This window comes from Oscarella lobularis, chromosome 18 (assembly GCF_947507565.1).
Source record: "Oscarella lobularis chromosome 18, ooOscLobu1.1, whole genome shotgun sequence".
Taxonomy (NCBI): Eukaryota; Metazoa; Porifera; class Homoscleromorpha; order Homosclerophorida; family Oscarellidae; genus Oscarella; species Oscarella lobularis.
In genome coordinates this window covers 264,310-291,002 of record NC_089192.1, presented here as the reverse complement: position 1 = coordinate 291,002, position 26,693 = coordinate 264,310, and the positions used below count along the sequence as shown (strand labels likewise).

The 26,693-nt window shown below is 46.4% G+C and overlaps 9 protein-coding genes and 1 long non-coding RNA gene across 12 annotated transcripts; 7 read left to right on the top strand and 3 right to left on the bottom strand.

Annotated features, from left to right (window-relative positions):
* The first annotated feature begins 254 nt into the window (after positions 1-254).
* Positions 255-3,473, top strand: LOC136198022 (uncharacterized). The gene is made up of 11 exons (XM_065987932.1): positions 255-364; positions 417-693; positions 745-958; positions 1,025-1,189; positions 1,248-1,415; positions 1,496-1,669; positions 1,726-1,881; positions 1,934-2,380; positions 2,438-2,845; positions 2,909-3,301; positions 3,353-3,473. The coding sequence occupies exons 3-11, from the start codon at positions 775-777 to the stop codon at positions 3,373-3,375; spliced, it is 2,118 nt and encodes a 705-aa protein (XP_065844004.1). The 5' UTR covers positions 255-364; positions 417-693; positions 745-774; the 3' UTR covers positions 3,376-3,473.
* Positions 3,413-5,871, top strand: LOC136198028 (uncharacterized). The gene is made up of 7 exons (XM_065987938.1): positions 3,413-4,253; positions 4,306-4,416; positions 4,469-4,525; positions 4,583-4,707; positions 4,758-4,903; positions 5,140-5,535; positions 5,592-5,871. The coding sequence occupies exons 1-7, from the start codon at positions 3,413-3,415 to the stop codon at positions 5,635-5,637; spliced, it is 1,722 nt and encodes a 573-aa protein (XP_065844010.1). The 3' UTR covers positions 5,638-5,871.
* Positions 5,872-6,895: 1,024 nt separating this feature from the next.
* LOC136198016 (unconventional myosin-IXb-like) lies at positions 6,896-14,777 on the top strand. 2 transcript variants are annotated; one of them, XM_065987924.1, is made up of 42 exons: positions 6,896-7,526; positions 7,614-7,771; positions 7,820-7,919; positions 7,976-8,073; positions 8,133-8,265; positions 8,316-8,405; positions 8,453-8,521; positions 8,575-8,619; positions 8,676-8,810; positions 8,857-9,126; positions 9,180-9,270; positions 9,319-9,408; positions 9,461-9,504; positions 9,559-9,599; positions 9,649-9,693; positions 9,745-9,915; positions 9,966-9,996; positions 10,047-10,157; positions 10,219-10,299; positions 10,349-10,459; positions 10,515-10,622; positions 10,678-11,034; positions 11,088-11,134; positions 11,186-11,217; positions 11,273-11,366; positions 11,424-11,502; positions 11,558-11,867; positions 11,917-12,108; positions 12,154-12,311; positions 12,358-12,477; positions 12,555-12,718; positions 12,776-12,863; positions 12,915-13,020; positions 13,064-13,146; positions 13,202-13,298; positions 13,352-13,429; positions 13,478-13,712; positions 13,769-13,900; positions 13,964-14,114; positions 14,169-14,281; positions 14,328-14,494; positions 14,548-14,777. In XM_065987924.1, exons 1-42 carry the CDS (start codon positions 7,020-7,022, stop codon positions 14,652-14,654), a joined length of 5,439 nt encoding a protein of 1,812 aa, XP_065843996.1. In that variant the 5' UTR covers positions 6,896-7,019; the 3' UTR covers positions 14,655-14,777. The 2 variants fall into 2 exon arrangements, with proteins under 2 accessions (XP_065843996.1, XP_065843995.1); XM_065987923.1 differs by having other exon boundaries at positions 13,769-14,114.
* LOC136198030 (myotubularin-related protein 9-like) lies at positions 14,744-16,461 on the bottom strand. Its single transcript, XM_065987941.1, has one exon. It carries the CDS (start codon positions 16,443-16,445, stop codon positions 14,829-14,831), a length of 1,617 nt encoding a protein of 538 aa, XP_065844013.1. The 5' UTR covers positions 16,446-16,461; the 3' UTR covers positions 14,744-14,828.
* LOC136198048 (exosome complex component MTR3-like) lies at positions 15,352-17,699 on the top strand. The gene is made up of 9 exons (XM_065987959.1): positions 15,352-16,566; positions 16,611-16,668; positions 16,722-16,800; positions 16,855-16,966; positions 17,013-17,075; positions 17,125-17,185; positions 17,237-17,322; positions 17,369-17,428; positions 17,477-17,699. The coding sequence occupies exons 1-9, from the start codon at positions 16,510-16,512 to the stop codon at positions 17,648-17,650; spliced, it is 750 nt and encodes a 249-aa protein (XP_065844031.1). The 5' UTR covers positions 15,352-16,509; the 3' UTR covers positions 17,651-17,699.
* On the bottom strand, positions 17,680-20,270 carry LOC136198042 (26S proteasome regulatory subunit 10B-like). The gene is made up of 14 exons (XM_065987955.1): positions 20,159-20,270; positions 20,031-20,110; positions 19,930-19,969; positions 19,827-19,879; positions 19,706-19,773; positions 19,530-19,644; positions 19,395-19,482; positions 19,283-19,344; positions 19,167-19,233; positions 18,320-18,477; positions 18,184-18,265; positions 18,050-18,130; positions 17,923-17,994; positions 17,680-17,848 (listed from the first exon to the last, which is right to left on the bottom strand). Exons 1-14 carry the CDS (start codon positions 20,250-20,252, stop codon positions 17,730-17,732), a joined length of 1,179 nt encoding a protein of 392 aa, XP_065844027.1. The 5' UTR covers positions 20,253-20,270; the 3' UTR covers positions 17,680-17,729.
* On the top strand, positions 18,031-19,945 carry LOC136198058 (uncharacterized). The gene is made up of 2 exons (XR_010672660.1): positions 18,031-18,495; positions 19,514-19,945. It is a non-coding gene; the product is annotated as an uncharacterized lncRNA (long non-coding RNA).
* LOC136198031 (signal peptide peptidase-like 2B) lies at positions 20,198-23,368 on the top strand. Its single transcript, XM_065987942.1, has 15 exons — positions 20,198-20,331; positions 20,384-20,521; positions 20,581-20,742; positions 20,800-20,907; positions 20,973-21,103; positions 21,159-21,274; positions 21,328-21,427; positions 21,479-21,592; positions 21,637-21,718; positions 21,762-21,836; positions 21,888-21,953; positions 22,001-22,094; positions 22,146-22,232; positions 22,282-22,439; positions 22,487-23,368. The coding sequence occupies exons 1-15, from the start codon at positions 20,299-20,301 to the stop codon at positions 22,619-22,621; spliced, it is 1,599 nt and encodes a 532-aa protein (XP_065844014.1). The 5' UTR covers positions 20,198-20,298; the 3' UTR covers positions 22,622-23,368.
* On the bottom strand, positions 22,577-23,638 carry LOC136198050 (peptide methionine sulfoxide reductase MsrB-like). 2 transcript variants are annotated; one of them, XM_065987962.1, is made up of 5 exons: positions 23,419-23,638; positions 23,239-23,306; positions 23,109-23,185; positions 22,905-23,061; positions 22,577-22,855 (listed from the first exon to the last, which is right to left on the bottom strand). In XM_065987962.1, the coding sequence occupies exons 1-5, from the start codon at positions 23,615-23,617 to the stop codon at positions 22,748-22,750; spliced, it is 609 nt and encodes a 202-aa protein (XP_065844034.1). In that variant the 5' UTR covers positions 23,618-23,638; the 3' UTR covers positions 22,577-22,747. The 2 variants fall into 2 exon arrangements, with proteins under 2 accessions (XP_065844034.1, XP_065844035.1); XM_065987963.1 differs by having other exon boundaries at positions 23,365-23,634.
* On the top strand, positions 23,455-26,429 carry LOC136198026 (kelch-like protein diablo). The gene is made up of 5 exons (XM_065987936.1): positions 23,455-23,620; positions 23,677-24,404; positions 24,709-25,267; positions 25,644-25,840; positions 25,890-26,429. Exons 2-5 carry the CDS (start codon positions 23,751-23,753, stop codon positions 26,259-26,261), a joined length of 1,782 nt encoding a protein of 593 aa, XP_065844008.1. The 5' UTR covers positions 23,455-23,620; positions 23,677-23,750; the 3' UTR covers positions 26,262-26,429.
* The last annotated feature ends 264 nt before the right edge of the window (positions 26,430-26,693 follow it).

The following is a 26,693-nucleotide window of genomic DNA, read 5'->3' as shown; positions in this document are numbered from 1 at the left end:
TGTGCCTCAAGTTGCGAAGGGAAGGTACATGCACCGAGTTTCAAATTAAATTTACTGCCTCGGGAAAGAGCAGTTTGTCTGTCAAAGGAATCAGGTACATGTCAGATCGCGACAATTCTTTTTGCGGTAAAGTTATTCAATTAAGTGTTATTATTGGGTTTACTTTTGTTTTAGGAACGGTTGATAATAAGCTGTAAAGAACTGTTGTCAGTTTGGACGACTCTCTGTACTTTTCTGTCTATGTCCTTGCGTGTGAGAATTTCTTGTTGATGACGTCAATTTTTTTCTGTTGGTTTGTTTGTCTATGAGTAAATTGCAGATAGAGCAAGAGGGGCTTTCCAGAAGTGACAAAATCAACAGAGCGGTAAGCTGACATATTATTCAATTCCGCATAGTGTTGACTTGTTATAGTCTAGAAAATGTTGTCAAGCAAGAGAAAGAGAATGCTTTGTCGAAAAGATCTGCTAAACTGTATAGGCACACTGCAAACATTTATTCATTTCTTCTATATATAGAATTAATAACTCGCCCGGATATCACTTTCTTCAATCAACCGAAGAAGGAACAGATTTGTGGAGAGACCATCTATTCCTATTTCCTAAGGCAAGCATTGATACAGTGTCCGTTTTGTTTTAGGTTCTGAATCAGGCGCGATGCTTCTTAAGAAATATTGTCATTGTCTTACCCCGACAGGTAAAGTGCATGCTCTATTATAAACCTTACTTCATGTATAGTATCTTTTAGAATGGTATCGTTCACATGGAGGTGTAGCCTATGACGTCACGTCCGCCGCGACGCTTTTTGGCATTCAGTACTGCGACCATGACGTTCTCTCGATGCGTCACCGCCGCTCTTCTCCTCCTTCTCGTCCTTGAAAAATCAGCCTCCCAAACGGGATTTTTTTCAACTGACGTGTCGTCAAAATGGTGGAAAAAGCACTTTGGGTCGGAAGTAGATCGTAAGTTGTTTTTTCTCTCCCTCTTTGTCTGCACTTACGACTGAAATCTGTTTTCATTTACGACAGCATCGACGTGCCCAGCAGTTGAACGCATCGGAAACGGGAGCGTCGAAATCGTGGGGGGAAACAAAGCGAGCTACTCGTGCAATCCCTCCTTTACCCTTGTCGGTCAAGCGCAAATTCAATGCGCTTGTGGCGAATGGATAGGAACAGCCCCAAGTTGTAGAAAGGGTACAAAGCCTCAAAGACTCCACATCGAGAATAAATATTTTCTTTTCTCGTGAACCAGACGGGGAGTGGGGGTCTTGGACGTCCTATTCATCGTGCTCTCGATCATGCGACGTCGGCCTACAGACGCGACAACGTATCTGCGACAATCCGCGGCCCGAAAGAGGCGGGAAACCGTGCCCGGGAAGTCCGAGCGAGAGTCGAGAATGCACCCTTGCCCCATGTTCGAGTACGTCACAGTTCTTCCGCCCTGGTTCCGCGACTATCATGTATGGGTTCACGCTAATTTGTTTTCTTTTCCCCGCGCAGATTGCCCCGTTAAAGGGACCATTTTATTGGGCGCGCTCAATATCACGTCGTCGAACGACGGACAAAATCTTTTCGTTTCGTGCGGGGAAGGCTTTCTTCTTTCCGACCCCGCTCTTGCTGTTTTGAATTGCAGGCTTCTCAATACTACCGACGTGAACGCATTGTGTGTTCAGAGTAAGCAGCGGCGCGGCTTTTGCAATGTCAAGTTCCTTAGCAGGAAAAATATTTAGTCTGTCGCTTACTGACAAACCCTCAAAACGGAACAGTGACAATAAGCGACGGCGGTCTCACGGCTCAATTTCAATGTGACCTCGGATTCGTTCTCCAGGGATCGCAGACTCTTCTTTGCGATAATGGGCAGTGGATTGGTACTGAACCCCAATGCGGTAAGTCCTCACATGTAATATATAGATTAGGCTATACGTGAATGCATCTAAGATTTGGTCGAGGAAACTGTCGTTGTTCCGCCTTTTCCCGCGTTTGCTGATCTTCTCGGAAGTGATCCGTCGATTGTAATCCGACAGAACAGCTACGTTCAATCTCAGGCCTTCTTTGCTCCCATATGTTCGACCGTTCTTTCATTCAACTATCGAATGTCTCGCACAGTGGAAACTGTACAAATCGAAGCAGAAATGGTCGAATCTGATATCGACTCCACTATACAAAACGACTCGGCTATCATTGCTCGCAGCAGCGCTACAATTATGGGAGATGGAACCATAGATTCAAAATTCTTCTGTCTCGAAGTCAATCAGTCGTGCGTCAACGACTCAGTGTTACCTACGGCCGCCGTTGTACGGACGCTTGTACGTTTTGTTTCACCCAGCCCTAGCAATATACTAGAAATTTCCTCCCTGTCAGCCAATGAGGCATTCAATTGTTCAGGTAAATTTCCCGTCAACAGTGGCTATAATTAATTATTTAATTAATTGTACCTTGTAGAGGCTGCACGACTGAACGATGAAAACAATGCAGACGACTCCGAAGACAATTCCGATTCCGACTACAACAACGACGTCGACGACGATTACGATTACGATTACGACGAAGAAGACGAGGACGATACCAACTGCGATAACTCGACTTCAAGCGGCGATTGCGGTTTCACAAACGATCCGTGCGGCGCTGCTTCGTTTGCAGTCAATCTCGTCGACGACGAAGACGACGACGACGACGAAGGAACATCGATAGCGCCCTTGCAGAAGAAAAAGTCGACAGAAAGCGACGCGTGTTCTGTTGATGTCTGCATTCCGTGCCTCGCCGATACGGGAGTATCTGTCTCTAATGCCGATCGCTCCGCCGCCAATGAAAGAGGGAAGCGGCGAGCATCTAAATTTCAATTTTTTTCGGGTAATTAGTTTCTAATTTATAAATATTTATTATTGAATTTTTGTCTTTGGGGGTTTATTTCAGCGAGGAAGCGTTTTTGTGTAGATTTTAAGAAAGACAGTCGCTATGCTATTGCAAATTCACCCAAAAGGCCAAGAAAACGTTTTTCAAGATATATGTCATTTGGATACAGTTTAGGAAAAGGCACTCACGATTTGACCGTTCAGGTGGTGTGCTTTGGGGGAAGACGAAACAGAGAGCGTTCTGTTATTCAACTTGGCGACGACAACGATTTCAAAAAGCAATTTAAGAATAACGATCCCAGAAATGGCAAAATGTGTCTGAAGTTACGTCTACAGAAGAAAAAATGCAGTCAGTTTCAAATTAAATTTACTGCTAATGGAAAGACGAAGGTGTGTGTCAACTCATTCACGTTCATGAAGTCAGAAAAACACCGGTTTTTTTCATTTCATTGCGGTAAGTTATTTAATTAAATGTATTTATTTACTACTTTACTTTTGTTTTTAGGAACGATTCATAATAAGCTATGAGTATGACTTTCTGTACTGTTCTGTCTGATGCTTGTCTATGTCCTTGCACTTTTCTGTCGGCATCTATATTGACGTCACTAAACCAACGTCATGTGTAACTCGCGCTAACAGCAAAGCCATAAACGCGAGAAAAACCCTCCAAGTCGCCGCTTCTCGTCACTCCAGAAGCGCTCGGGAGATGAGCGACGACATCTCCAACGACGACGACGCCACGCGAATCGACGAAAGTCGACTTCCACCGACGTACACGTCGAAATCGCCGTCAGAAAACGAGAAAGCAAACGACGACGAAACGTCCTGCGACGAAAGCGACGAAATCGAAGCGGAAAACGACGACTACGACTACGAAAGAAAGCTAAAATCGATGAGCGAATCCCCGGATAGGAAATCGAACACCGAAAACCGATCGACGGCGGCGACGGGCGCCGCTCTTCTTCGCGGCGGAACGATAACTCTAAGCATGAGCGACGACGCCGTTCGCATCGAATCGAATCGTGCCGTCGACGAAACGCCGCCGCCGCCGCCGCCGCCGTCGACGCTCGCCGCCGTCTTCGCGCCGTCGCTTTCGCCGCCGCCGTCCGACGCTTCCGCACACGTCGCCATGTTGTCGCTTAGCAACGACGGAGATTGCGGTAACGGAGGCGATGACCCGGATGCGTATAATTGGGATGAATTGGGGAGAATGATGTCTGGCGGTGCCGCCGGTGCCGGTGCCGGCGGACGCGTGGGGCGCCGGACACTCGCTCGATCGGCGTCAGAGGTCGTATTTCAAGCGCGGAATACGGAAACGAATACGGTAACGTTGACTAAATCGAAGAAAGGATACGGGTTTCAGATTCGCGGCGACGGACCCGTTTGGATTAGCGGCGTAGACAAGGGTGGGTGTCTCCTTTTTTTCTGTCGCCGTTGGCAACCGACGGCTTCTCGTAGGATCCCAAGCGGAGGCTTCAGGTCTCAAAGAGGGTGGGCTCTTGATCGAAGTGAATGGCAGGAACGTGGAGGACGTTAATCACGACACTGTATTGAAATACATAGCGGAGGGTAAGATAGGGGCTCCTTTTGTACATTTATATCTAATAGAAGATTTTAATAGGACCGCAGCCTTTGACTCTATCGTTTCAGCTTATGAGAAACACGACGAAATCACTTAGTGAGTATTAGTAGTACGTGACCCAGGGGGGGTTTCTTAGCTAGTGGAATCTCGTAGGCGCTCCCGTCATGTCTGGCTATATGACCAAACAGGGCGGCACGGGCATTGTGCGCAAGAATTGGCGTCGACGCTGGTTTGTCTTGCGAAAGGACGGCTGCCTTTACTACTACAAAAACGAATCGGTTAAACAACTATTTTAAAAAATCGACATAGTCTTACTTCTTTTTTGCAGGATATTCAGCCTCTCGGAGCTATCGTCTTGCGCGGGTACACGGTTAGCAAAGCGCTGGATCTGGACAAGAAATGGGCGTTTAAATTGATAAAGGGCGGCGCTCGAACGTACTACATGCTCACCGAATCCGAAGCAGAAATGAATAGGTAAGAAACTTCGCGCGTGTCGTCTTTCTGACGGAAACGGGTTCGCGAGGTTAGCCTAAATGAAGTTAGTTAGCTACCGAATTTTGATAAGGAAGGGGGAAGCGGCTTGCGGTTTTGGAAGGAAAGGAGGGGATAGAGTTGTTAGCTAGGCGAAAAGGAGGGAATACGTAGTCGCACACTACTACAACTTCCCTTCAGAGGAAACCTTAGAGGAAACCGACCCCCTTTTCCTTTAGTTGGGCAAAGGCTCTTACAATCGTTTCCGAAGTCGACTCTTCGTCGTTTTCGTCGACGACGTCGTCCCCGCCCTCGTCGCTCTCCATGGGCAGTAGCGCTCACAACGTATCCGCTCCCGCTTTATCGATACGCGATCCCGACTGCCACGGTTGGCTGTTCAAACAAGGCTTCCATCATAAATCGTGGAAGCGACGCTATTGCGTTCTCAAGAGCGGCTGTCTCTATTATTATCTCGATATGACTGATCAGACGGCGAAGGGGGTCATGCACATGGCCGGATATACGCTCAAACGGCAGAGTTGCGTCGGAAAGAAACATTATTTCATGGCCGAGCCGCCTCGTGCCGACATGCGTCCGTTTTATTTTTACGCGACGTCGGAGTTGGAGTATCGAAGGTTGGGACCAATGGAGTCCTTGGGGCGGGATTCTCTATCTTTTCTTTTGTACCTAGGTGGTTTGGGAAGATGGAGGAGTCGATTCTCAAGAGCCGAACGTAGAGAGCGTCCTTTTCCTGCTGCTGCTGCTGTATTCCAAGAAATCCTTCATCATCATCATCATCATCCAGTCTGTGACAATGTTGTAGAAAAGGTTTCCTACATTTTTTTTAAACACCTCATACTTCTAATTCGTTTCTATTTGATTACTCCTTTGGTTCCGCTTAGTAATGAGCCCTATTCGGGCTTGCCTTGGTCGTACTATTGTAAAACGAAGAAAGTAGGGAGTTTATGAGAGCGCCGCCTCGAGAACGAGTCTGCCTGCATTTGCTCGCTAATACAGTCGCGTATTCCTTGAGACATGTTAGTTGAGAAGGGAGGAAGTCTTTCGCTTCCGTGCCATACGCGGCACCGGCGATTTTTTTTATCCTTTCCCCCGTTTCCCAAGATGATGTAATAGTTTGCCCAGTAAATCGCCGGCCTGGCGTATATAAAAGGGGGCTGCAGAATCGAAAAGTACAACTGATCCACACGGAGCTAAAGGAAACACAGCGACATGAAAATTTTTCTTCTGAGCCTTCTTTTGGTGCTGCTCACAGGAGCGGCGAATTCGGTTGATGTAAGATTGATCGACCGGCGTACTTTTGCTTTAGCGAATACACAAACGTTTGTAGTTCTATATGGTTCCTGGACTTCATTGTAAGAACTTGGCGACTCGAGGGTACTACAGCGTTGAAAACACGAACGCGACGGCTCCAGGAGTAGTACTAGTAGAAACCAAAACCTCGAAGTTCAGCTATGTCCGAAATATAACTACCGGTATGACCCGTGTGATAAATCGTGCCAGTGATAAAGAATTGGCAGTTAACGACGAGGGCGATCTTTATTTCGCGGGAAAGGTATGTGACCAGTGGAGTACGAGAAAATAGCTCGAGATACTAATTAATTAATTAATTAAAATTAGGATGCCGGTGATGATCTGGTTCACATGTACGTTACAGTGTCGCCGAAATGGCCGAAATGCCACGCGCAGTTTTTGTGCAAAGACGTCAAAGACGAAGACGTCCCTTCACGCAACTCCTCCTATCTAATATCGTGGACGAAAAAGTCGTTATTTCTTCCCAACGTCAACTGCCGGACATTGAAAAAGAGCATGATCACAAATTGTTTTAGAAGTTTGACTTCAACGCAAAAACAAGCTTTCGAACGTTTTGCCTTTGTCAGAAGTAATTAAGAGCTGATGCATATTTTTTCGTATTTTTTGCATATTTTTTTCGTACAGTATTTTTTTTGATTACATGGGTGTGTTCAAACGCACGCTAAAGAGCGTAGTCGCGAGCGGGGGGCTAAGTGAGTGTCTTCTTGTGAATTCCTTTGTGGGTCGAGTGTGTCCACTCGCCTACATGTTCGCCCGCTAGCGAAACTCGCGCTCGACAGCCGGCAAAATGACTGAATTGACCCGTCGACCGACGGCGCCCTCCCGAAGCGATTTCGATCGCAAAATGCCCGTCGCGAGCGACGAAAACGGGCTCCACGGTCTCGACGTCGACGACATGTGCGCGCTCGTCGATCTAACCGAAAGCACAATGCTGGAAAACCTCTCGAATCGCTTCGCACGCGACGAGATCTACACATACGTGGGAAGCGTCCTGATCGCCGTCAATCCGTTCCGCCTCATCCCCCTCTATCAGCCCAAACACTTCGACTTATATCGCGGCGGCGGCGGAGGCAACAAAGTCGCCGTTTCGCCGCATATTTTCGCAATAGCCGACGCCGCTTATACAAGCATGCTCAAGGAAAAGCGAAACCAGTGCGTTATCGTCAGCGGCGAGAGCGGATCGGGCAAAACGGAGAGCACGAAGTACATGCTACGCTATTTGATGGCGGTTAGCAATAAATTAAAGCACGGCGGCGTCGAACAAAAGATCATTGCCTCCGGATTCGTCTTAGAGGTAAAGAGGAAAAATGTTTTTATACTCGAGTAGTGGTCATTCATAATACATACATATTTATTTATTTATTTATTTATTTATTTATAGGCTTTTGGGAATGCTACGACCGTTTCCAATAACAATTCGAGTCGTTTCGGAAAGTTTTTGTCGTTGAAATTTCGCGAGGACGGCGCTTTTATTGGGGCGTCGATTGAGAAATATCTTCTCGAGAAATCGCGTATTGTTTATCAGGCGCCACGAGAGAGGTACACACAGTTGGTTCTCTCTATAGAAGTGTTAGTTTCTTTGTGTAGAAATTACCACGTTTTTTATTATTTATTGGCTGGTGCGGATGACGTTTTGCGTCGAAAATTGTGGCTCAAGAATCCCGAATATTTTCATTTTCTTAATCAGGTAATATTTGAAGAGAGAGATAGAGATTTTGCTATTGTGTTCTTTTTTTTTTTAAGGGTGGCTTGCATTTATCAGAGGAAAAGGAACAGGCGAATTTCACGGTGCTCATCCAATCGATGGAAAAAGTCGGCTTCTCTTCCGAAATACAAAAATGGTAATTAATTATTCACTCTCCCATAATACCACGTCGAAAAAAAATTTGGTGATTTTTAGGATTTTCACCGTCTTGGCAGCCGTTCTTCACCTAGGAAACATCCTATTCGAAAGCAAAGCCGATCTAGCGTACAGCGAAGGCGTCGACGTCAAAAACGTCGCCCAGCTCAAAGTCGTTTCCGATTTATTACAAGTAAACGATGACGTAGGCGAAAGTTTCTCCCCCTTAGTTCCCTCCTCAAGGTGAAATTCGAAACTCTTTACGCTGCGCTGACGGTCCGACGAAATCGTACGCGAGGCGAAACCGTTCTTATACCGTATTCGAAAGACGAGGTAGGTTAGGATTGAATGGGAGTCGGATTTCTGAGCGTTTTTTTAAGGCGGTCGCCGCGCGAGACGCAATGGCAAAGTCGCTCTACGGTTCGCTATTCAATTGGATCGTCGAACAGGTTAATTAATTAATAATGTATATTAATTGATTTCGTTTTATATATTTTTTTAGAGTAACAAGGGCCTGATTGGTCGTCTTGGACGAAGTGCTCACACTGTATAATATTTTCTCGCGTGATTTGTTTTTATTTTTTATTGGAATTTTGATTCTAGGGTCGTTTTATTGGTCTCTTGGACATTTTCGGCTTCGAGGTATTTCCCGTGAACAGTTTCGAGCAATTCTGCATCAATTACGCCAACGAACAACTTCAATTCTATTTCAATCAGCACATATTTCGTCTCGAACAGGCAACCCAACACGTTTCCACAAGACTTTGACTAAGTTTTCTTATAGGAGGAATACGCGTCGGAGGGAATTCGTTGGACGTCGATCGAGTATTTAGACAATAGGGCGTGTCTTGATTTAATTGCTCGGAAGCCGAACGGGCTCATGCAGCTCCTTGACGACGAATGCCGACTCGCCAGTGCGACCGATTACACGCTTTTCGATAAATTCAATAAGGAACATCGCGATCATTTGCACTATTACGAACCCCAAATCAAAAAGAAGGATCCCGTTTTTGGAATTCGTCACTATGCCGGAAGCGTCGAGTATCATCTACTGGTATTTTTAATTAGTAGTGGAAAAAATTGAAATTTCGATTTCTGGTCTTGTAGGGATTTCGTGAGAAGAATAGCGATTTAGTTAGACCGGATATTGTGGCCGTGTTGAAAGGAAGCGTTATGCTCTTTCTGAGGCAGATAATAAGTGCGTTTTTTTTGTTTATGTATCTATCTAAGTCGATGTCGAGTTCAGAAAGTGATCCGGTTGTCGTGCGACGTTGGAATCTTCTGCGTTGCGTTGCCTACTTTTGCGGGACACTTCTCTGCGTCGTCAAGCGAAAAAGTGAGTCGAAGAACGATCCGAGACGGCGCACGCGAACCGTACGGCGCTCTAGATTCAAAAGAAGACGAACAGAAGCAGAAGCAACACGGCGACAAGGCAAATAAATTAAACAGAAAGAATTCTACAGTAGATATAGTCTTTTTTTTACAGCCACTAGCTAGCGGTGGAGACAAGCGAACCGTCAACGCAAAGTGAGCCAATTCAATATCAAAAACAAGTCGAGGATATTTTAAATTTCAGATTGGGAGTTGGTGACGGTGGCAAGATTGGTTCTCCTAAGAGAAGGTGCGATATAGCGTACCTTTTCTCGATTTTTTCACAAATGTTTTGTTGAAGGGATAAGTTGAGTGTTCAAGAGAAAATCAAGTCGCTTGATTCTTCCTTTAATGATTCGCCACCGCCGTCGCGCGCCGGCGGATTGAAGAAGGCTTTGAGTGAGGATCGCAAGCGTGTTCTGTCTAAGGGAGCCCTTAGTCGACAGTCATCAAAAGCGGCACGATTTTCAAAGTACCAGGATAGAAAATCAGGGTTTTTTTTGCTCTATAATCTCTATTTAGGAAACATCGGATGTCGAAAATTAAACTTCTGGTGATTCTTCTTGAGGAAAATTTAACGATTTTTTGATTGTTTTTTTGTAGAAAGAGGCGGATGAGGCGAAAAGTCGAAATCGCGGGGGTTTTCTCATCGGCGGCGTGACGGGGGCTCGGCTATCCACGCGACGACAGGCGACTGTCGGCGCTCAATTCACAGTAATATAAATCATATGGGAGGGGGGAAAGTTTATTTAATTAATTGAATCGTCTATCAAAGACGTCGCTTTCGGCTTTGATGGATACGTTGTTGCAAGCTCGTCCCTATTTCATTCGATGCATCAAGTCGAATGAGTTCTTGGTTGGTGTAACGCGTGGGGGAGGGGGAATTTTATTTGAATTTTATTTAGGTTCCCAGGTCGTTTGATCGGGAAATGGTTCTTCGTCAGCTTCGCTATACGGGGATGCTTGATACGGTGAAAATACGGAAGTCGGGCTATAGCGTACGTTACACTTTTGAGGTAAATGGCTTTTTTTGTGTGGGGGTGGGGCGAGTGTGCAAATGTCGCTCTGTAGGAATTTCGTCGATTGTATTCGCCACTTCTTCGCAGTTCCCCGTCAATCCAACGATTTCTTTCCGACATGAAACTCGATTCAAATCAATACCAAATCGGTCGAACAAAAGTAACAAATAAAAAAAAAGTACGAAATAATTAATAGTCTTTGCTTTTTTTTTGAGGTTTTCATGCGCAGTCGACTTCACGCACAACTCCAAGCGAGCCTCAACAATCGCCTGGCGCGCTACATCGTCGTCATTCAGCGCTGGACGCGCATGTGTCTCCAGCGCTTGCGCTATCTGCGCGTCAAGCGCGCAATCGTCGTCATTCAGAGCTGGTATCGGGGGCACTCGACGCGTAAGATGTTCTACGCGGAGAAGGAGCGCTTTGCCGCCGCGCTGGCGATTCAGAGCGCATGGCGACGTCATCGGAGTCGAAAACGTTACGTTTCTTTGAAACGAGCCGCCGTCGTTTTGCAGAGAAGCTGGAGAGTGAAATCGGCGAGGGAACGGGAATTACGAAAAGTTCAATTGGAAAAGGTTTGTGAGGAAAAGAGATAGATATATTAATTTTTTGATATTTTTCCGATAAGGATTTAGAGGCCGGTGTGAACGTAAACATCAATAAAAACGATGAAAAGTAAATATATATTTTTAAAATTTGTATTCATCTGATGATTTTTTGTGGTAGGGGACTTTTTTCGGCGCCAAGACTTCGAAGAAGTCCGGGGTTTTTTTCGTAGAATTTTTGAATTTTGGTACATTCCTTTGTATGTAGGTACGGGCGTGAGATTGCAGCAGACTACTAAGTCAAGCGACCTAAATAGAACATCGGCGTCGTTTTCTGGTCAGCTTCCGAGAACTCATACAAGGTAAAAAAAAACCCACGCTCACTTGAGGATACATTCACCCGTGCGTGCGTTCGAAAGGGTGAGAAAAATGGCCGAGGCGTATCGAAAAAGAATCGAGGAGAAGAAAGCCGCGTCAGCATCTCAGCCGTCAACTCAGGTATCAAAACGTTGCCTTTTTCCCCTCCCCCGAATCGAAGACTCTCTGCCCCTAGGAACGTCTATCGTCTGTCGTTAAGGAGAGAAAAGTGACGCAAGCGTTGGCTGGTTCCCAGTGGCAAGGGCGCGGCTCGACCGACGAAGAGCATTCGTCTTCCAGTCGCTCACCCAAGTCTGAACCGAAACAAAGTGGTTCCTCGAGAACGCCGTCATCGGTGTCGGAGAGCCCGGCTCCAAGCGGCGGCGGCGGCGAACGCGCCGTTTCGCCAGTCGAGAGAAGTCGGACGGCGCCGCCACCGGGATCGTCGCCAAAGCCAAAGCCGTTGGCGTTGAGATTGAACGAAGCTGTCGTTTTGAGAAGGAAAGGTGCGATAAATAAAAAGTCTAGTTTTATTATTGTAATTTCCCGTCTTAGTCAATGTTCCCACTGTCAGTATCATTCGTCAGTCGGACGACAGCGAGACGCCCGTTCACTTCGTCGTCACGAGTCCGCCGCCCGGCTTGAGCGTTCATTCGCTCAAACCAACGACGTTCATTCGTCTAACCAGATGCTCTGTCTGCTCGAAAATTCTCGCTGGTCTCATCAAACAGGGCTTCAAGTGCTCAGGTAAGAGAATAGGACATATGGGACAATATAGAGATTTTTCTCTAGCTTGTCATTTGGCTTTTCATCGTCATTGCGTTGATCATCGAGCGCCGTGTCGCGGTAGCGGAGCGAAGAGCTCGTCGTACGTCGGCTCGCCGCCAGCCGCTCAGGTCATCAGAAATTCTCGCGATCTCGAAGACGCGGAGCGATTTTTTTCCGCTAAGGTAATAGAACTCTTTATTATTCAATCTACGTTCTTTTCTCCCCTAGATTGCCGTGCTTCAGGAACAGAGTGAGCAGAGTGGAAAGCGCGACAACGTCATCGACGTCATATTCAAATCGGCTCTAAAAGAATTTCACAAGAATCTCCTAAGTTTATCGGCAGTGAAGGCAAACCCAATAACGATTAATTAATTAATTAATTAATTAATTAATCAACTCGGGTATTTTTTAATTTTTATATTCAGGGAGACAATTTTGTTTTCGTGTCCGTCACGTATAGCGTTCTTCACAATATGTTCAGCGACGTTTTGCAGAAAGTTTTGGACGTCAAACAAATCGCGGCGACGTTTCCCGTCACGATGGCCGTCAACGCCTTCAAGTCGTCGCTCGACGAATTCGTGGCGACAAGGCAGACGAAGAAAAAATCACTTCCTTTCCACTTTGAAAAAATCTCGATTTCCTATAGGGTACCTACGTCCGAATTAGAGAGTCCGTTTGGGCAGAAGAAGCAGAAAAAACGAACGAAAATGAATAAGAAAGAAAAGAAGAAATTGGTCTGTTTTCGTGGCGCGAACGTCGACGGTGCGAATATCGTTTCTTTGTAGGAATATTTCAAGCACAAGTTCAAGGAGGAGAACTGCAACGTGCAGACCGTGTGCGAAGTGTGCGACGAGTTGATACGTCTATTGGATCGCGGCTACGTGTGCCAGTGTAGGTTCTATAGCGCACGACTCTTTCGATATATTGCCTGCAGTTTGCAAGGTGATATGTCACGAAAATTGCGTCAGTCGCATTAGCACGAAATGCGTTCGAAATCAGAAGAGCGCTCCCTTTGACGTACGTCAGGAAAAAAAAGAAAAAATTATTGGTGCACGTACACTATACGAAATAGGGAAAAGGGAAACAGACTATAGGCGAACTCGTCGCTCAACCGGGATCGAGAACTCCCGTCGCTTTGGAGAGCTGCTTACACTTTATCGAAATTAAAGGTACAGTATTGAAAAATATATTTTTTCGAGTGCCACTCTTCCTCTTCTTGTAGGCCTGTACACTGAGGGCATTTATAGGAGATCGGGTTCGTCTGTAGAAATTCGGAAATTATTAAAAGAATTGACAAAAAGTCGGCGCTTTATTTCATTAGAGAAAATATTTGTATAGCGGTTTTTAGACGTATCTGCCGTTGTGTGGGATAATTTCAGTGTCTACTGCGTCGCAGCGGTCGTGAAGCAATTCCTGAGAGACTTACCCGAGCCTCTCGTCACCTTTCGCGCCTATCCCGAGTTCCTGCAAGCGACGGAGATAGGCGACGCGCAGGAGCGATACGACGCTCTCTGCGCGCTCGCAAGTCAATTACCCAAGGCGAATAGAAACACCTTAGAACGCGTAGTATTTCATTTGGCAAGGTATATATAAAAAAGTCGACTATACGATTAGTTTTGGGAGTTGTTTTCGTTTTCAGAGTTTCGCAGCAGGAGAAGACGAATAAGATGACTACGTACAATTTAGCCGTTATCTTTTCCCAGTGTCTCATGCGACCGCCGGAGGGAACGTCGCCGCTCGATTCGCTCGCCGATCTTCCCAAGCAGAGACTGCACGTTGCCTACGCGTCGCGAATCTCTATAGCAATTCGAACCGTTTTTCCCCCGTTGTGCAGGTGCGTTGAATCGTTGATTGACGGCCAAAAGGCGAAAATCAAAGCCGTTCTCTCCAATGTCGATTATCTCGACGCCGAATCCTATACGCGATCGCGATATTTGAGCACGATTTCGACCGAGATAGAGCGATCTTCGATGTATTTGGCCGAGGTAGAGATTCTAGCTTCTCTGCGCCGATAGAAAACGTTTGATTGGTGCTCACAGGGGAGACAACAGGACACAGACAGCGTTCTTCCCGTCGTGACGTATGATATTGAGGAACTGGATAGTGAGCAGCGGATTGTTGAGCAAGAATTGGAAGAACTGGAAAACCAAAGGTCTGAACTCACTTTTCTTACTGAAATTAAATCAATGATGCTTCAGAGCGGCTGTCACGGAGTCCATCAGTCTATTAACTCCGTCTCCTTCTCACGAAGAAGAGCCAATGTCGCCTACTAGTGTTAAGGAATCGGACGTGGCATTTGGCGACGTTTTGTCGTCGGAAGACGAACTGGAATCAGATGAGTACGCACTGACTTTTGACCTGCCAGGTGAGTAAATAGCAGAGAATCTGTCTCCCCGATATATATTATTTTTTTGGTAGCTGTTCCCTCTAAATTGCGACACATCAATTTGAGTCGCGCGCGACACTCAAAACGTCGCTCGCCGAGTAGAAAATTCCGTCTCGAACGTCTCTCCAACACGCAGTGAAGCGAATGAAATCGTCATAGAGTATTTGTATACCTAAAGCGTAGTCTAGCGACGTATTTCTATTGACAATTTTGTTTAAGGAGGTACTGTACATAATTAATGCGTGGATTTTTTTAACTCGAAGATTGATTGATTGATACAACAAAGAAAGAAAAAAAGTAAGAAAAATCTCAATCACGTTTTATTAACAGATTCTCTTAGTTGTCTCAATTCGTCCTTGAGAACGCCTAGTTTCTCGTCGAGTTCACGTCGCTCCTTGACGGCGTCCTGAATGACTTCGTCCATCCGGGTCCGAGGCCTTGGTCCGACGTCGGCTTTCAAGTAGAGACGCTGCCAAAAATGAAAACTCTGCGCGGCAACCGATGGCCAAAGAGCGCCTGAATGCGGTCTATAGAGCGGATTTCTCAATTCACTTGAAACGGATTCCTGATCGAGATACGACCAAAGGGAAGCGCAACGTTTTTCGACGTCAAGTTGCGCGCGCGACCGTTCGCAATTACCCAAAAATGTACCGAATGGGGACGCGTGGGCGTGGTCAAACAGAAATACGAGAAGCCGATCGTTGAATTCGAATGAAAGCGGAAATTGGCGCATTACTTGATAGACGCCGTCGAGAAAGAGAAGAAAAACGGGATCGCCGGCGGCGGCGGCGGTCCGATCGGCGAACGGATGTCCGGCGCGAATCCATTCGCGATCGACGAGCGCTTGGAAACCGCGCGCGGTTCGCGCGTGCGCATCTAATAGGACCTGAGCGAGCGCGCACACCTGAAGCGTCGTGTCGACGCCGTGGGAACCGTGAATGAGAACCGTGCACGCGTCGCGATCGACGCACTGGGCGACGCTACAGGCGGCGGTAAGCAAATCGCACACGTAACTGAGCCAATTCGACGACTCGGCGCGCGATAACCATGACGTCATGCCTGACGTCTGATCCAGGCATGCGTCGACGAATTTTTCAATCGCCGAGGCTAGACGCGACGGTTCGGCGACGGCGCAATGAACGCGACGCCAATGGGGATAGTGCGCCTCGATTTCGACGCCACCGCCACCGAGACTTTTACGTCGTTGCCCGGCAACGGCGTGCGATCGCGTATCGATTATAAAACCCCGTTTGCCGGGCATTAGCGCCGCTTTGAGATGGTTCTCGTCCTCGCGACTCCGATGATCGGAGAGCGGCTCGCTCGATCGCAATATCGCCGTTTCGCGAGAACGGTGATAGTAACTCAATACGGGAAAGCGACCGTCGCGACGAAAGCGCGCTACCTTAGCCAAACCTTCGTCTTCTATCCCTTTCGGTATTATGACTGACTTTGGGTACGTCTCGCAGAGGGCGTAATTAGCGTTCGCCTTCGTGACGCGCCACTTGTTCGGCGGGCAGCCCATGCGATCGAATTCGGCCTCGATTTCGAACATCGTCCACCCGTTTCTCACAGCCGACGTAAAACGCGGACAATAGTAGAACGGATAGCGAAGTTCCGCATCGGAAATCTGCGATAGGCTCTCGATTGTCTCTGCGCACTTCTGCGCATCCGTTTCAGTCATTCCGCCGAAACGGATCGTGTCGAAGTCGCGCAGGCGTAGTCGTAGTGACGTCGGCGACGTTCGTTGAACGCTCGCGACTTTCGTATGAAGAATTTCCTTGTAGTAGGTCTCAGCGGGATCGTCCGACTCGCACGAGAAGATCATTTGATGGCTTGTTAGGCAGAGCGCGCCGATGCGATCTTTCTCGCCCGCCTTCTTCAATTTGACTCCACCGATGCGAGAGATTTTGACGAATTCGACCAAATCCATGATGAGAGAGTAGGTGAAGCATGCGCAGTAAAAAATTTGAGCGTGCGCTAAAAACAACCGAAAAATGTCTTTTGCAATTGAAAGCGTGCCTCCTATTGACGCCAGTCCATCGGAAACACCTGTAGGCTTGCTTTTAGGTTAGATAGTTGTGACTGAATACTCTAGGTTCTTCGAAATGGACAAAGAGCTGATGGACGGCAAAATTCCGAGCTCCGACCCACTTGTATCTAGCGAAATGTTACCAATTTTTATTTCCCAATTAAAGCACATTCTCAGACTTGAAAAAGGGTGTCGTCAATCGTGCTTCTGGTTCTGCCTATTTAGAAACAGACGAAACCAAAGTCATATGTTCCGTGTACGAACGTTTTTTTCAAAGCAATCGAAATTTTAATCTTTTTTGGTTTCTCAGCTACGGTCCACGAGATGTGGGAAAGCACGACGATTTTTTAAAGGGAAAAGTTAGCTGTTATTTTAAATTTCTCCCCTTTTCGACCATTCAGAGACAGGCTTCAATTTACAGGGCACGTCATAATAACAATATTGATTATTAGGAAATTCTTTCTTTAGACGCGTCAGGAGAGAGAATTAGGTTGTCTAATGGAGAAGACCTTAGAATCTGCCATATGTTTGGTAATCACTTTATATTAAAAATTTCCCCGATAGTTAATTAAACATGTAGGAAAAATTTCCAAGAGCGGAAATAGACGTATATGTCAATATAATTCAGGACGGTGGAAATGGTATTAAATATCAATTTTGTATATTTGACTTTATTCTATCAATTCTCAAAGCATTTTCTGCTGCCATGACTTGCGCTTCGACAGCTCTCGCGGACGCTGGAATAGAAATGTATGACCTAGTGCCAAGTTGTTCTGTAGTAAGTCAATAATAATTTTTTTTAAATTATTTAGTTTGGGTTCTAGGCATGTAAGTCATCCAACATGCTCTTGGATCCGACTCCTCAGGAACTATCAGCTCCATCCGTATGTTAATCACTTATTTTTAATTTTCTCCCGTTGATATTCGTCTAGAGCGATGGATCGCTTGTCTTGTCTCTTTTACCCGGGTCCAATGAAGTGGCAAGTCTGTTTAGCGAAGGCAGGGTCGACTCTGGGACGTTGATCAAGGCGCTGCGAGAATCTGTAGACGGTTGCGTTCGAATGCATGCCGTTATGAGACAAGCGCTCACAGAAACCGAGAAATAGAAGGTCAGGTTCTAATTTTTTTCTATTCATTCAATCACACAACACAGAACGAGTGTCTTGCACGAGAGCGGACGATGTTCTACACTTGTTTGTATTCTAATTTCGTCTCCAGCTTCTTCCCTTCGCCGACCTTTCTCACCGCCTTCATGAAATCCTCGTTGACGACGTAATCGCGTTCGTTGCGAATCGCAAACATTCCTAGTAAGAAAATAAGGTAATATTGAAAACATATACTGATATTTTATGATTAAATAATTGAGCTTGCTACTGACCTGCTTCCGTGCAAACATTTCTCAAATCTGCACCGTTGAATTCGTCTGAAAGCTTAACAACAGCCTCGTAGTCTAAGCAAAGTACGTACGTCTTAAACCTTTTCCCTCTCACTTCTAGCCCCCTTACCTATGTCCCCATGCTTTGTTATAGGCAGTGCATGAATCTTTAATATATCAAGTCGGCCCTGTTCGTTTGGAAGTGAAATTTCTACAAAAGGGAATGATATATTAGATTTAAATTAGAGATATCAAGTTCTTTACGTATTTTCCTATCGAGGCGTCCTGGTCTCAACAGGGCTGGATCAAGGGTGTCAGGCCGATTGGTGGCCATAATCATTTTAACCTGAACACAATGACGTTGAAGAAGAATAAGCGATTCTCTTCGCAGGGTTTTTACCTGTCCGAGTCTGTCAAATCCGTCCATTTGATTGAGCAGTTCCATGAGAGTGCGCTGTATTTCGCGATCCGCTGAAGATCCCTCAGAAAAGCGGCGTCCTCCAATCGCATCAATTTCATCCATGAAAATAATGCAGGGCTGATGATCACGTGCGTAGCCTTTGGAAGGAAGAACAAGTGAGAATTATTACTATTTCATTTTATTCTATTCCGCCCAGTAAAAAGGGAACCCGCCCAGGGAAACGAAACTCCGCCCAGGGAAAACGTAACTCCGCCCAGGGAAACATAACTCCGCCCAGGGAAAACGTAACTCCGCCCAGTGAAAGAGAAACTCCGCCCAGGGAAACATAACTCCGCCCAGGGAAAACGTAACTCCGCCCAGGGAAAACGTAACTCCGCCCAGTGAAAGAGAAACTCCGCCCAGGGAAACATAACTCCGCCCAGGGAAAACGAAACTCCGCCCAGGGAAAACGTAACTCCGCCCAGGGAAAACGTAACTCCGCCCAGGGAAAACGTAACTCCGCCCAGTGAAAGAGAAACTCCGCCCAAGAAAATCGAAACTCCGCCCAGGGAAAACGTAACTCCGCCCAAGTGAAAAGAGAACCTTTTCACTGGGCGGAGTTACGTTTTCCCTGGGCGGAGTTTCGTTTTCCCTGGGCGGAGTTACGTTTTCCCTGGGCGGAGTTTCGTTTTCTTTGGGCGGAGTTTCGTTTTCCCTGGGCGGAGTTATGTTTCCCTGGGCGGAGTTTCTATCTCACTGGGCAGAGTACATATACTGTACTCCGGTCCGGGCAATGGCTGGCCACCTGAGTATATAATTATCTATTTTATTCATTATTATTACCCACCAAACATTTCCCTGATGAGACGCGCACTCTCCCCAATGTATTTGTCAACTATAGAGCTTGAAACAACCTAAAAAGCCAATTCAATCCTTCTAAAAGCAACAGAGTAGCATCATTGCCTTGAGAAAATTGGCGTCGAGCTGCTTAGCAACTGCTCTAGCCAATAGAGTTTTCCCCGTTCCTTTCAAGCAACAAGAATTAATTAAATACCTAAATTAATTAATTAAATACCTGGTGGGCCGTATAGGAGGCATCCCTTGGGCGCGTTGATACCAACGCGTTGAAAGAGTTCCGGGTTCATTAGAGGAAGTTCGATAACCTATAGTATACGCAATTATTACTTTATTTAGATTTTTTTGACCCTACTTCGCGAAGTTCTCGTATTTGTTCGGAGAGACCGCCGACACTGGAGTAGGACACCTCACCCGGATCCTCAGTTGTCATATTAAAAACGAGGGGATCTACTTCGCGAGGAAGGATTCTATATAAAATCAATTCCAAGTCCCATGGGATACCGTAAGTTTTTTCCCCTCCCCCCATACCTCATAATAGTCAATGTGGTCATGTCTAAAGCCACGCGGGCCCCCTGCTTCAATTTCACCTTATCAACCTAAGTGTTTTGCCCTTCTAATCGTATTTTTTCTCTCTCTTCTCCACCCTCACCTGACGTCTACATCCCACAACGTAGCGAGGCCCATTCGATGCCTTCACTATGACTAATACGCACGTATTATCTGTAAGACCTACTAAAAGTGTGTTTTCCTACATTTTTCCTCTGTCAATTGTCTCAGTACTTCGCCTATCAGCTAAGAAGAATTCGCGATCGTTTTCTCCTTTGTGTCGGTGCTTTTTGGGTTGTGGACTCACCTGACCGACGCTCTGGAGTGCTTTTAAATTGTTCTCTGATTTTTCGAACTCGTTGCTTAGCTCCTTGAGCTTTTCTCGTTCTACGGTAGAATTTAGGGGGGCCCCAATTGAAGCTAGACTTAACAGACTGGTTTTTAGACTGGCGTCGATGTCCCGATGCTCTCGCAATCGCTTGCGATAGTCAGCAAGCGCTTTCTGACGTCTTTCGTCGTCCGCCGTCATTTTTCCGTTGTTACGTCTTGTCGTAAGAATAGGTTACGTCAACAAAATGCGTGCAACGGCTCTTTTATTCGTTATCACCGTACGTACGAAAGCAGCGCGATATCCCATCATAAAAACGAAGTCTTCGATAGGCGATCACCGGCTCTCGTGCGAAGGAATCGAAAGTTCAAGCGATTATACGCCCGCAATCGCAGCACTCGCGATACTGCGCTAATCTCCACGGCGACATCAGTTCTTTCAAGTCGAAAGACGACTTCGTTGCGAACGCGGTGAGGCCTTCCGCTCCAGGGGACCCGAAACAGGGAACCGAACCTTTTCCCGGAAACAGTTCGATTTGCTTCTCATCGACTCGTGTCAACCGCCTTATCCTCGACTGAGGGCCTCGACGGCTATCGTTGCGACGGCTGAATGCGACGAATCGACGGCGAACGACTTTTTGACGGGTCTGTTGTTACGGAATGAGGAACTGGTCATCATATCATCAGATGAGGTACCTACATAGGAATTCCTTAATAAGAATATGAACGATGGCTTTTATCTAATCCAGTCAGGTCCGCAGTGGAATGTAAGCAATGATATGTATCCTGGCTTGACTTTATTGACACTGGCTGAAGCCGATTATCGTGCTTTGACTAAAACCCGGCATAATTATCTCGTAAGCAGAATTTATATCTCAATATTTTCCTTGATTGATTGATTTGTTGGTTTCTTTTTTTTCAGTTGCCGCCTGTAACTGTTTACGTACTCCAGCCAAAGTCTTTTGACCTCAGCGAACTGGCGATGGCAGTCATGGCAATTTTCATTGTATCTATTGGTCCCATTTGGTCGTACTATCAGAACAGGAACAATAAGTTCGATTACATTACGGTGAGATTCATTTATCAGTTATTTGTCTTTTTAATTAAGGGCACAAGACGAAGAAAAGAGTCAGGGAACGTGCGTTTCCGTACTTTGCACTCTACTTACCCTGGGAATGGTTATTGGTATTTTACTTCTCTTATACTACTTCTACAAATACGCAAGTGAGAGGAAACCTAGCGTTAGTTCTCCACCTATATGAGCCTCCCTCTTCTAGTTTACGCTGTCCTGGCATTATTTGCTCTTGGTTCATGGTTTGGTCTATCTGACATCGTTGCCTCAGCTGCGGATCTTTTGCCCCAGCGATTTCAGTGCAGGTAGGAGCAAAGAGGGAATAAAGAGTCTTTTTTTTATTGAAAATTATAAAGGTGCCCTGTTAAGAAAGTGCCGTTTGCTAAGACTCCTCCAACGATTCTCTCCGTCGCGAGTTATTTGATTAGTCTAGGCTTGCCTCTCTTTTGGTTCTTCGCACGTCATCAATGGTATGAAAATTAGAAGGTTACATACAGGGATAACCCGTGCTTAGGTATTCGTGGATTTTGCAAGACATATTGGGCATAGCTCTAATATTACACATCTATAAGGGAGTTGTTCTGAAGAGTCTTAAAGTAGGCTTTGCATCTCTATGTCCCACTCTATGATTTATTATAGGCTTGTACTACGTTAATGATTCTGTTTCTTATCTACGACGTTTTCTTTGTCTTTATTACTCCTCTCTTTACGAAAGTAAGAGCGTTTTGATTTCTTCCGTTGTCTTGGCGACGTGTCTCTTATTAGTCGAAGGAGAGCATTATGATTAAAGTTGCGACGGGAGGTCGGGCTGGGTCGGGCGCAAAGGAAACTGTAAGAAAAATTGATATTTCGAAGAGATTTTCCCCAATCTGTCTTAGCTTCCTCTACTTTTGAGACTTCCGTCTGCTGACCCGGACTACAGTGCTTGTCACAACGAAGGAATGCTTGGATTTGGCGATATGATTATTCCAGGCAATAGATTAATAATTCTTGTTGCCTCAGCTGATATTTTTCTCCCCACAGGACTCCTCATTTCCTATTGTCTTCTTATAGACAGACAGCGACACTCTGCATTCGTCTTTCGAGGCTATTTCTTTCCCGTCATCCTAGGTAAGCGATCAGACTTGCAAACGCTTTTCTTCTCAGGCTTTTTTTTCAGCTTACGGGGCTGGCTTGGGCATTACCTATTGCGCTTTGGCGCTAATGAAAAGCGGTCAACCAGCGCTGCTCTATCTCGTTCCATCCACGTTGGGAATGGTGTTCTTTCTTGCGTGGCGGAACGGCGATACAAAGGCTCTGTGGAGTGGGAAAGTATTGGTGAGTCGTACGCATTGTATGACTGCACTGCGAGCTTTTTATCTTAGACGCCTGCCTTGCCTGAGTTTGTGGAGCTTACGCAACAGGACAAGGAGAAAGAGGAGGAGGAGGAGAAGGAAGAGGAATCAGAAGAAGAGCTCGTAACAGATGATGTCAAATTAATTAAAACGTCAAAAGTCTAGTAAAGAACACACCTCACAAATAATGCACGATATTGATTGATTGATATTAATCAAATGCATGCATGTGAATTTGTAGCTAGCTATTCTGCTACAATTTCAGTTTTGCCCCACCCTCTCTTTTCTTCTCTAGGACTTTTTCTTTGGTTCGAATTTGAGCGAGACGCTATTGATGCAGTAACGCTCGCCAGTCTGCTTCGGTCCATCAGGAAACACGTGACCAAGATGAGCACCACACTAACAAAAAAGAATCAATATATAAAAATTCGTTAATTAATCTATTTACCTTCTTGCAGGTTACTTCCGTGCGAACCATTCCATGAGACCTATCTTCGTGTAGAGCGACGTTGCTTTCACTCTGACTACCGCAGCTCTGTTGTTGCTCCTTCAACGCCTCATAGAAGGATGGCCAGCCAGTACCAGACTCATATTTGTGATCAGAGCTGGGAAATAGTGTAGGCGTGGTCAAGGAAACTCAAATTCTACTTACTGAAAAAGCGGCGCACCGCAGCAGACGCAGACGTACGTACCGTCGTCCTTGAGGTCGTAATATTTTCCGCTGAAAGGCTAAGGAAAAGATTTTGGTTTTGCAGGCGAGGAGGAGATGGAAACTGCGTTACCCTTTCGGTTCCTTTCATACGAGTGACGTAGTACTCTTCTTCTGTGAGTTTACTCTTCCACTCATCGTCTGGAAAAGGGAGACGGCGTGTGATTAGTGTAGAAGGGGTCAGATAGAGACCGAATACCTGCCATTGTTTGTGAGGTCAAGACTATAAATTAATATCAATGCTTTTCTGTACCTTTGTAATACTGTTCTATTGCATAGGCTGGTATCCAATGGCTGTATTCCTTGCCCTTGGCTGGGGTAGTGCCTGTAGCTGACGTAGGCTTTGGTCTCGATAATGTTAACACGCTGTTGAGCAACCAGAAGGACATTAGTCGCCGACTGCACGGCGTTAGAAAGCTCGTTAGCGCTCGAGACGATTGCCGGAGCAACATAAAGTTCGTGCGAAAGAAAAATCCGGGTTATTCGTTTGTTTATTAGACACATGACCTAGAAGGCGTGCCGACACGCGCACGCTACATCAAAATCAAATTCGCGTTGGAAAAGAAAACAGACGCAAAACAAAGGATGAATCCGAGTCGCCCAAAGCGTCAAAGGCTCGGCTTCGAAAGCGGCTTTCTCTCGAAACGCATGAAACGCGTAAAACTGCGCGAAAACGACGCAGACGAACGTCGACGCGCCTTCAAAACGCCCGAACACGCGTCAGACGTCCTCGGCGCCCTGCGACGACTTCGCGACACGAACGCCATGTGCGACATCGAACTCTCCGTCGCCAATCGAACGTTCCGCGCCCACAAACTCGTCCTCGTCGCAACGATTCCATATTTAAAAGCGATGCTCTCATCGGGCATGCGCGAGAGCCGCCAGGAGACGATCGAACTCAAATCCATCGATCCGGACGCCTTCGAAACGATTCTCGACTACGCTTACACGGGCGAAGTCGTCGTTTCGGACGAAAACGTTCAGGATCTTTTACCGGCGGCGAGTATGCTTCAAATCGAGTCTTTGCGCGATGCTTGTTGCAAGTTCTTGGAGGAGCAGATCGAGCCGGGAAATTGTCTCGGGATTGGATCGTTTGCTGACGTGCACGGATGCGTTGAATTGGTCGAAGAAGTCGATCGGTTTGTCTGTCGAAGGTTTGTTGATGTGGCGCGGTGCGAAGAGTTTTTGGGATTGGGATGGGAAGATGCCAAGGGGCTGCTTATGAAAGATGGCCTGCAGGTAAGAAGAGTTTTATGTACGGTAGTCACTATTTATTATTTTACTCATACTCATATAGTTTGTGTCATTAGTTCACGTGATTTTTATTATATATATAGTTCATGGTTTTATCCTATTTTTGCCCATGAGCTACATGTATATATATGCAGTGGAAACTTCCGTATAATATTTGTGACTATGCATAGTTTGTGAACTCATGCAGTTCAGGAATTAACCGCAAGAGTTCACGTGATTTTCTCTCCAAGCATTCATGATTTTTATATGTATAGTTTATGGTTTTTTATTCCCTTTATTATTTCTTTAGGTTAGGTCTGAAACAGCCGTCTACGAAGCAGCGCGTAATTGGCTTCTTCACGACTTCCCCTCGCGTCGAAAACACGTCGCCGAGATTCTCCACGAAACCGTCCGTCTTCCCCTCCTCAAACGCGACTACCTCCTAACCACCGTTCTCAACGACGAAATCATCGAATCGAACGTCGAACACCAGGCATTCGTGCGCGGAATCGCGGCGGCGGTGAGCAGCGCCGACAATCCGTCAATGAAGCATCGCGTTCCGCCGGAGACGGTCTACGTCGTCGGCGGACGAAATAGCCGGCATTGTTTGAATACAGCTGAAAAATACGACATCGAAGAGAATAAATGGAAAGTCGTACCGCCTATGATGCAAGTGAGAACGGCTGTCGGCATGGCGACTGTCGACGGGGTTTTGTACGTTGTTGGGGGCGAGTGCGAAACGGCGGAATCGCGCGACGGCACGCAGTATTTGAGCTCGTGCGAGAAATTCGATCCGAAGGAGAGTAAGTGGGTTGCGATTGCGCCAATGAGTCGAGAACGTTCGTTTGTCGGCGTTACTTCTCTTGACGGTAAGCTACAGTACATCATTAGTATAGGAGAGATGTAGTTAACTTAGAGCCTTGAGATTCTTTTAGGGTTTAGTTGGGTCATTGGGCTTGATCTACAGCCCAAATCATCATTTAGTGTCAGTTTAGGGGACACCTAACCGTACTTTTAGGGTTGGTAAAATCATCAGGGACGTTTGACTGTATGTAGTTTTTGCTTTATAGAGTCAGTAGGCTTGATTTTGAGAGTCTAGTATAGCCCAAATCATTATTTAGTTTCAGTTTAGGGGACGCCTAACCGTAGTTTTTGCTCTATAGAGTCAGTAGGCTTGATCTTGAGAGTCTAGTATAGCCGAAATCATCATTTAGCGGACGTTTTACCGTAGTTTTCGTCCTGTAGAATATCTCTACGTTTTCGGCGGCGAAGACGCGCAGAATTGCTACAGTACAGCCGAACGCTACGATCCGCAAACGAACGAATGGACGGCCCTTCCCGAAATGCGACTCAATCGATCAGGCGCCGGCGTCGCCGTTCTCGACGACAAAATCTACGTCGTAGGCGGTCACGATCACGCAATCCACCACAGCAGCGTCGAGGTAAGAAAAAAGAAAAGAGGGAACCCCCTAAAATGACCTCAAATCTCAGATTTTTGACCCCGTCGACAATACGTGGTCGTTCGGCGCCGACATGACTCTCGCTCGTGCCGGCGTCGGCGTCTGCGTCGTCGATAACACCCTCTACGCGTTTGGGGGTCGCAATCGATCAGTCAACGTCTATTATGACGTCGCTGAGAAGTTCGAAGTGATGACGAATCGGTGGGAACGCTTGCCGCATATGCATTCGATTCGCGCGTGGCCGGCTGTCGCCGTGCGCGGGGGAATGGCCTACGTTTGCGGGGGATACGACGGTCGATCGCGTCTTGCGACCGTTGAGTGCTTTGACCCCAGAATGAGCGAGTGGAAGATTCTTAGGGCTATGGTGGATAGTCGAGCCGGCGCGGCTGCCGCTGTCGCCTAGGGGGTTGGTTCTAATTCTGCGTTTTGAGTGATTTGTTTATTGCACGAAACCACAATTGGTAATTTATTTGCGAGAACTCGATTTTTCTTAGGCAGGTGAGAATTTTTTGTATTTACTACGTAGAGATATGCGTTCGACTGAATCAGAGGCCTCTGGCTGCACTAGAAACGACTGTGTGTCGTCTTTCGGCTGTGCAACTCCACGAAGGCACCTTTCATCATCTTCAGTACAGTGTAATGGTCATAGATTGATTTCCACACGAGTTTGTGATCATTTCCTTCTCCTCTCCTTTCGTAGAAAGGGCGAGGAAGAGGATCAGATAAGATCAAGTAGTAAGAAAGAGGAAAAGAAGGAGAAAGAGATAGAGAAAGAAGAGAAAGACGCGCGTTAGAGTATGACGCAACCACATTGGGCATGACGGACAAGGACTCT

Coding starts and splice junctions, on each gene's coding strand:
- LOC136198028 (XM_065987938.1), top strand. CDS start 3,413: ATGTCCTTGCACTTTTCTGTCGGCATCTATATTGACGTCACTAAACCA. Junction 4,417..4,468: donor ATTGAAATACATAGCGGAGG/GTAAGATAGGGG, acceptor AGATTTTAATAG/GACCGCAGCCTTTGACTCTA. Junction 4,904..5,139: donor TCCGAAGCAGAAATGAATAG/GTAAGAAACTTC, acceptor CTTTTCCTTTAG/TTGGGCAAAGGCTCTTACAA.
- LOC136198048 (XM_065987959.1), top strand. CDS start 16,510: ATGTCTTTTGCAATTGAAAGCGTGCCTCCTATTGACGCCAGTCCATCG. Junction 16,669..16,721: donor TTCCGAGCTCCGACCCACTT/GTATCTAGCGAA, acceptor GCACATTCTCAG/ACTTGAAAAAGGGTGTCGTC. Junction 17,186..17,236: donor AATTCAGGACGGTGGAAATG/GTATTAAATATC, acceptor CAATTCTCAAAG/CATTTTCTGCTGCCATGACT.
- LOC136198016 (XM_065987923.1), top strand. CDS start 7,020: ATGACTGAATTGACCCGTCGACCGACGGCGCCCTCCCGAAGCGATTTC. Junction 7,527..7,613: donor CCTCCGGATTCGTCTTAGAG/GTAAAGAGGAAA, acceptor ATTTATTTATAG/GCTTTTGGGAATGCTACGAC. Junction 8,266..8,315: donor TCGTTTCCGATTTATTACAA/GTAAACGATGAC, acceptor TCCCTCCTCAAG/GTGAAATTCGAAACTCTTTA.
- LOC136198042 (XM_065987955.1), bottom strand. CDS start 20,252: ATGACGGCGGACGACGAAAGACGTCAGAAAGCGCTTGCTGACTATCGC. Junction 19,880..19,929: donor ACAATTGACAGAGGAAAAAT/GTAGGAAAACAC, acceptor CGTGCGTATTAG/TCATAGTGAAGGCATCGAAT. Junction 18,478..19,166: donor TCTCATCAGGGAAATGTTTG/GTGGGTAATAAT, acceptor TTCCTTCCAAAG/GCTACGCACGTGATCATCAG.
- LOC136198031 (XM_065987942.1), top strand. CDS start 20,299: ATGCGTGCAACGGCTCTTTTATTCGTTATCACC. Junction 21,104..21,158: donor TATCAGAACAGGAACAATAA/GTTCGATTACAT, acceptor TTTTTAATTAAG/GGCACAAGACGAAGAAAAGA. Junction 21,954..22,000: donor GGTCGGGCGCAAAGGAAACT/GTAAGAAAAATT, acceptor AATCTGTCTTAG/CTTCCTCTACTTTTGAGACT.
- LOC136198030 (XM_065987941.1), bottom strand. CDS start 16,445: ATGGATTTGGTCGAATTCGTCAAAATCTCTCGCATCGGTGGAGTCAAA.
- LOC136198050 (XM_065987962.1), bottom strand. CDS start 23,617: ATGTTGCTCCGGCAATCGTCTCGAGCGCTAACGAGCTTTCTAACGCCG. Junction 23,062..23,108: donor TGCGGTGCGCCGCTTTTTCA/GTAAGTAGAATT, acceptor ACTATTTCCCAG/CTCTGATCACAAATATGAGT. Junction 22,856..22,904: donor CGGAAGTAACCTGCAAGAAG/GTAAATAGATTA, acceptor CTTTTTTGTTAG/TGTGGTGCTCATCTTGGTCA.
- LOC136198026 (XM_065987936.1), top strand. CDS start 23,751: ATGAATCCGAGTCGCCCAAAGCGTCAAAGGCTCGGCTTCGAAAGCGGC. Junction 25,268..25,643: donor CGGCGTTACTTCTCTTGACG/GTAAGCTACAGT, acceptor TTCGTCCTGTAG/AATATCTCTACGTTTTCGGC. Junction 25,841..25,889: donor TCCACCACAGCAGCGTCGAG/GTAAGAAAAAAG, acceptor CTCAAATCTCAG/ATTTTTGACCCCGTCGACAA.
- LOC136198022 (XM_065987932.1), top strand. CDS start 775: ATGACGTCACGTCCGCCGCGACGCTTTTTGGCATTCAGTACTGCGACC. Junction 1,670..1,725: donor GAACGCATTGTGTGTTCAGA/GTAAGCAGCGGC, acceptor AAAAATATTTAG/TCTGTCGCTTACTGACAAAC. Junction 2,846..2,908: donor TAAATTTCAATTTTTTTCGG/GTAATTAGTTTC, acceptor GGTTTATTTCAG/CGAGGAAGCGTTTTTGTGTA.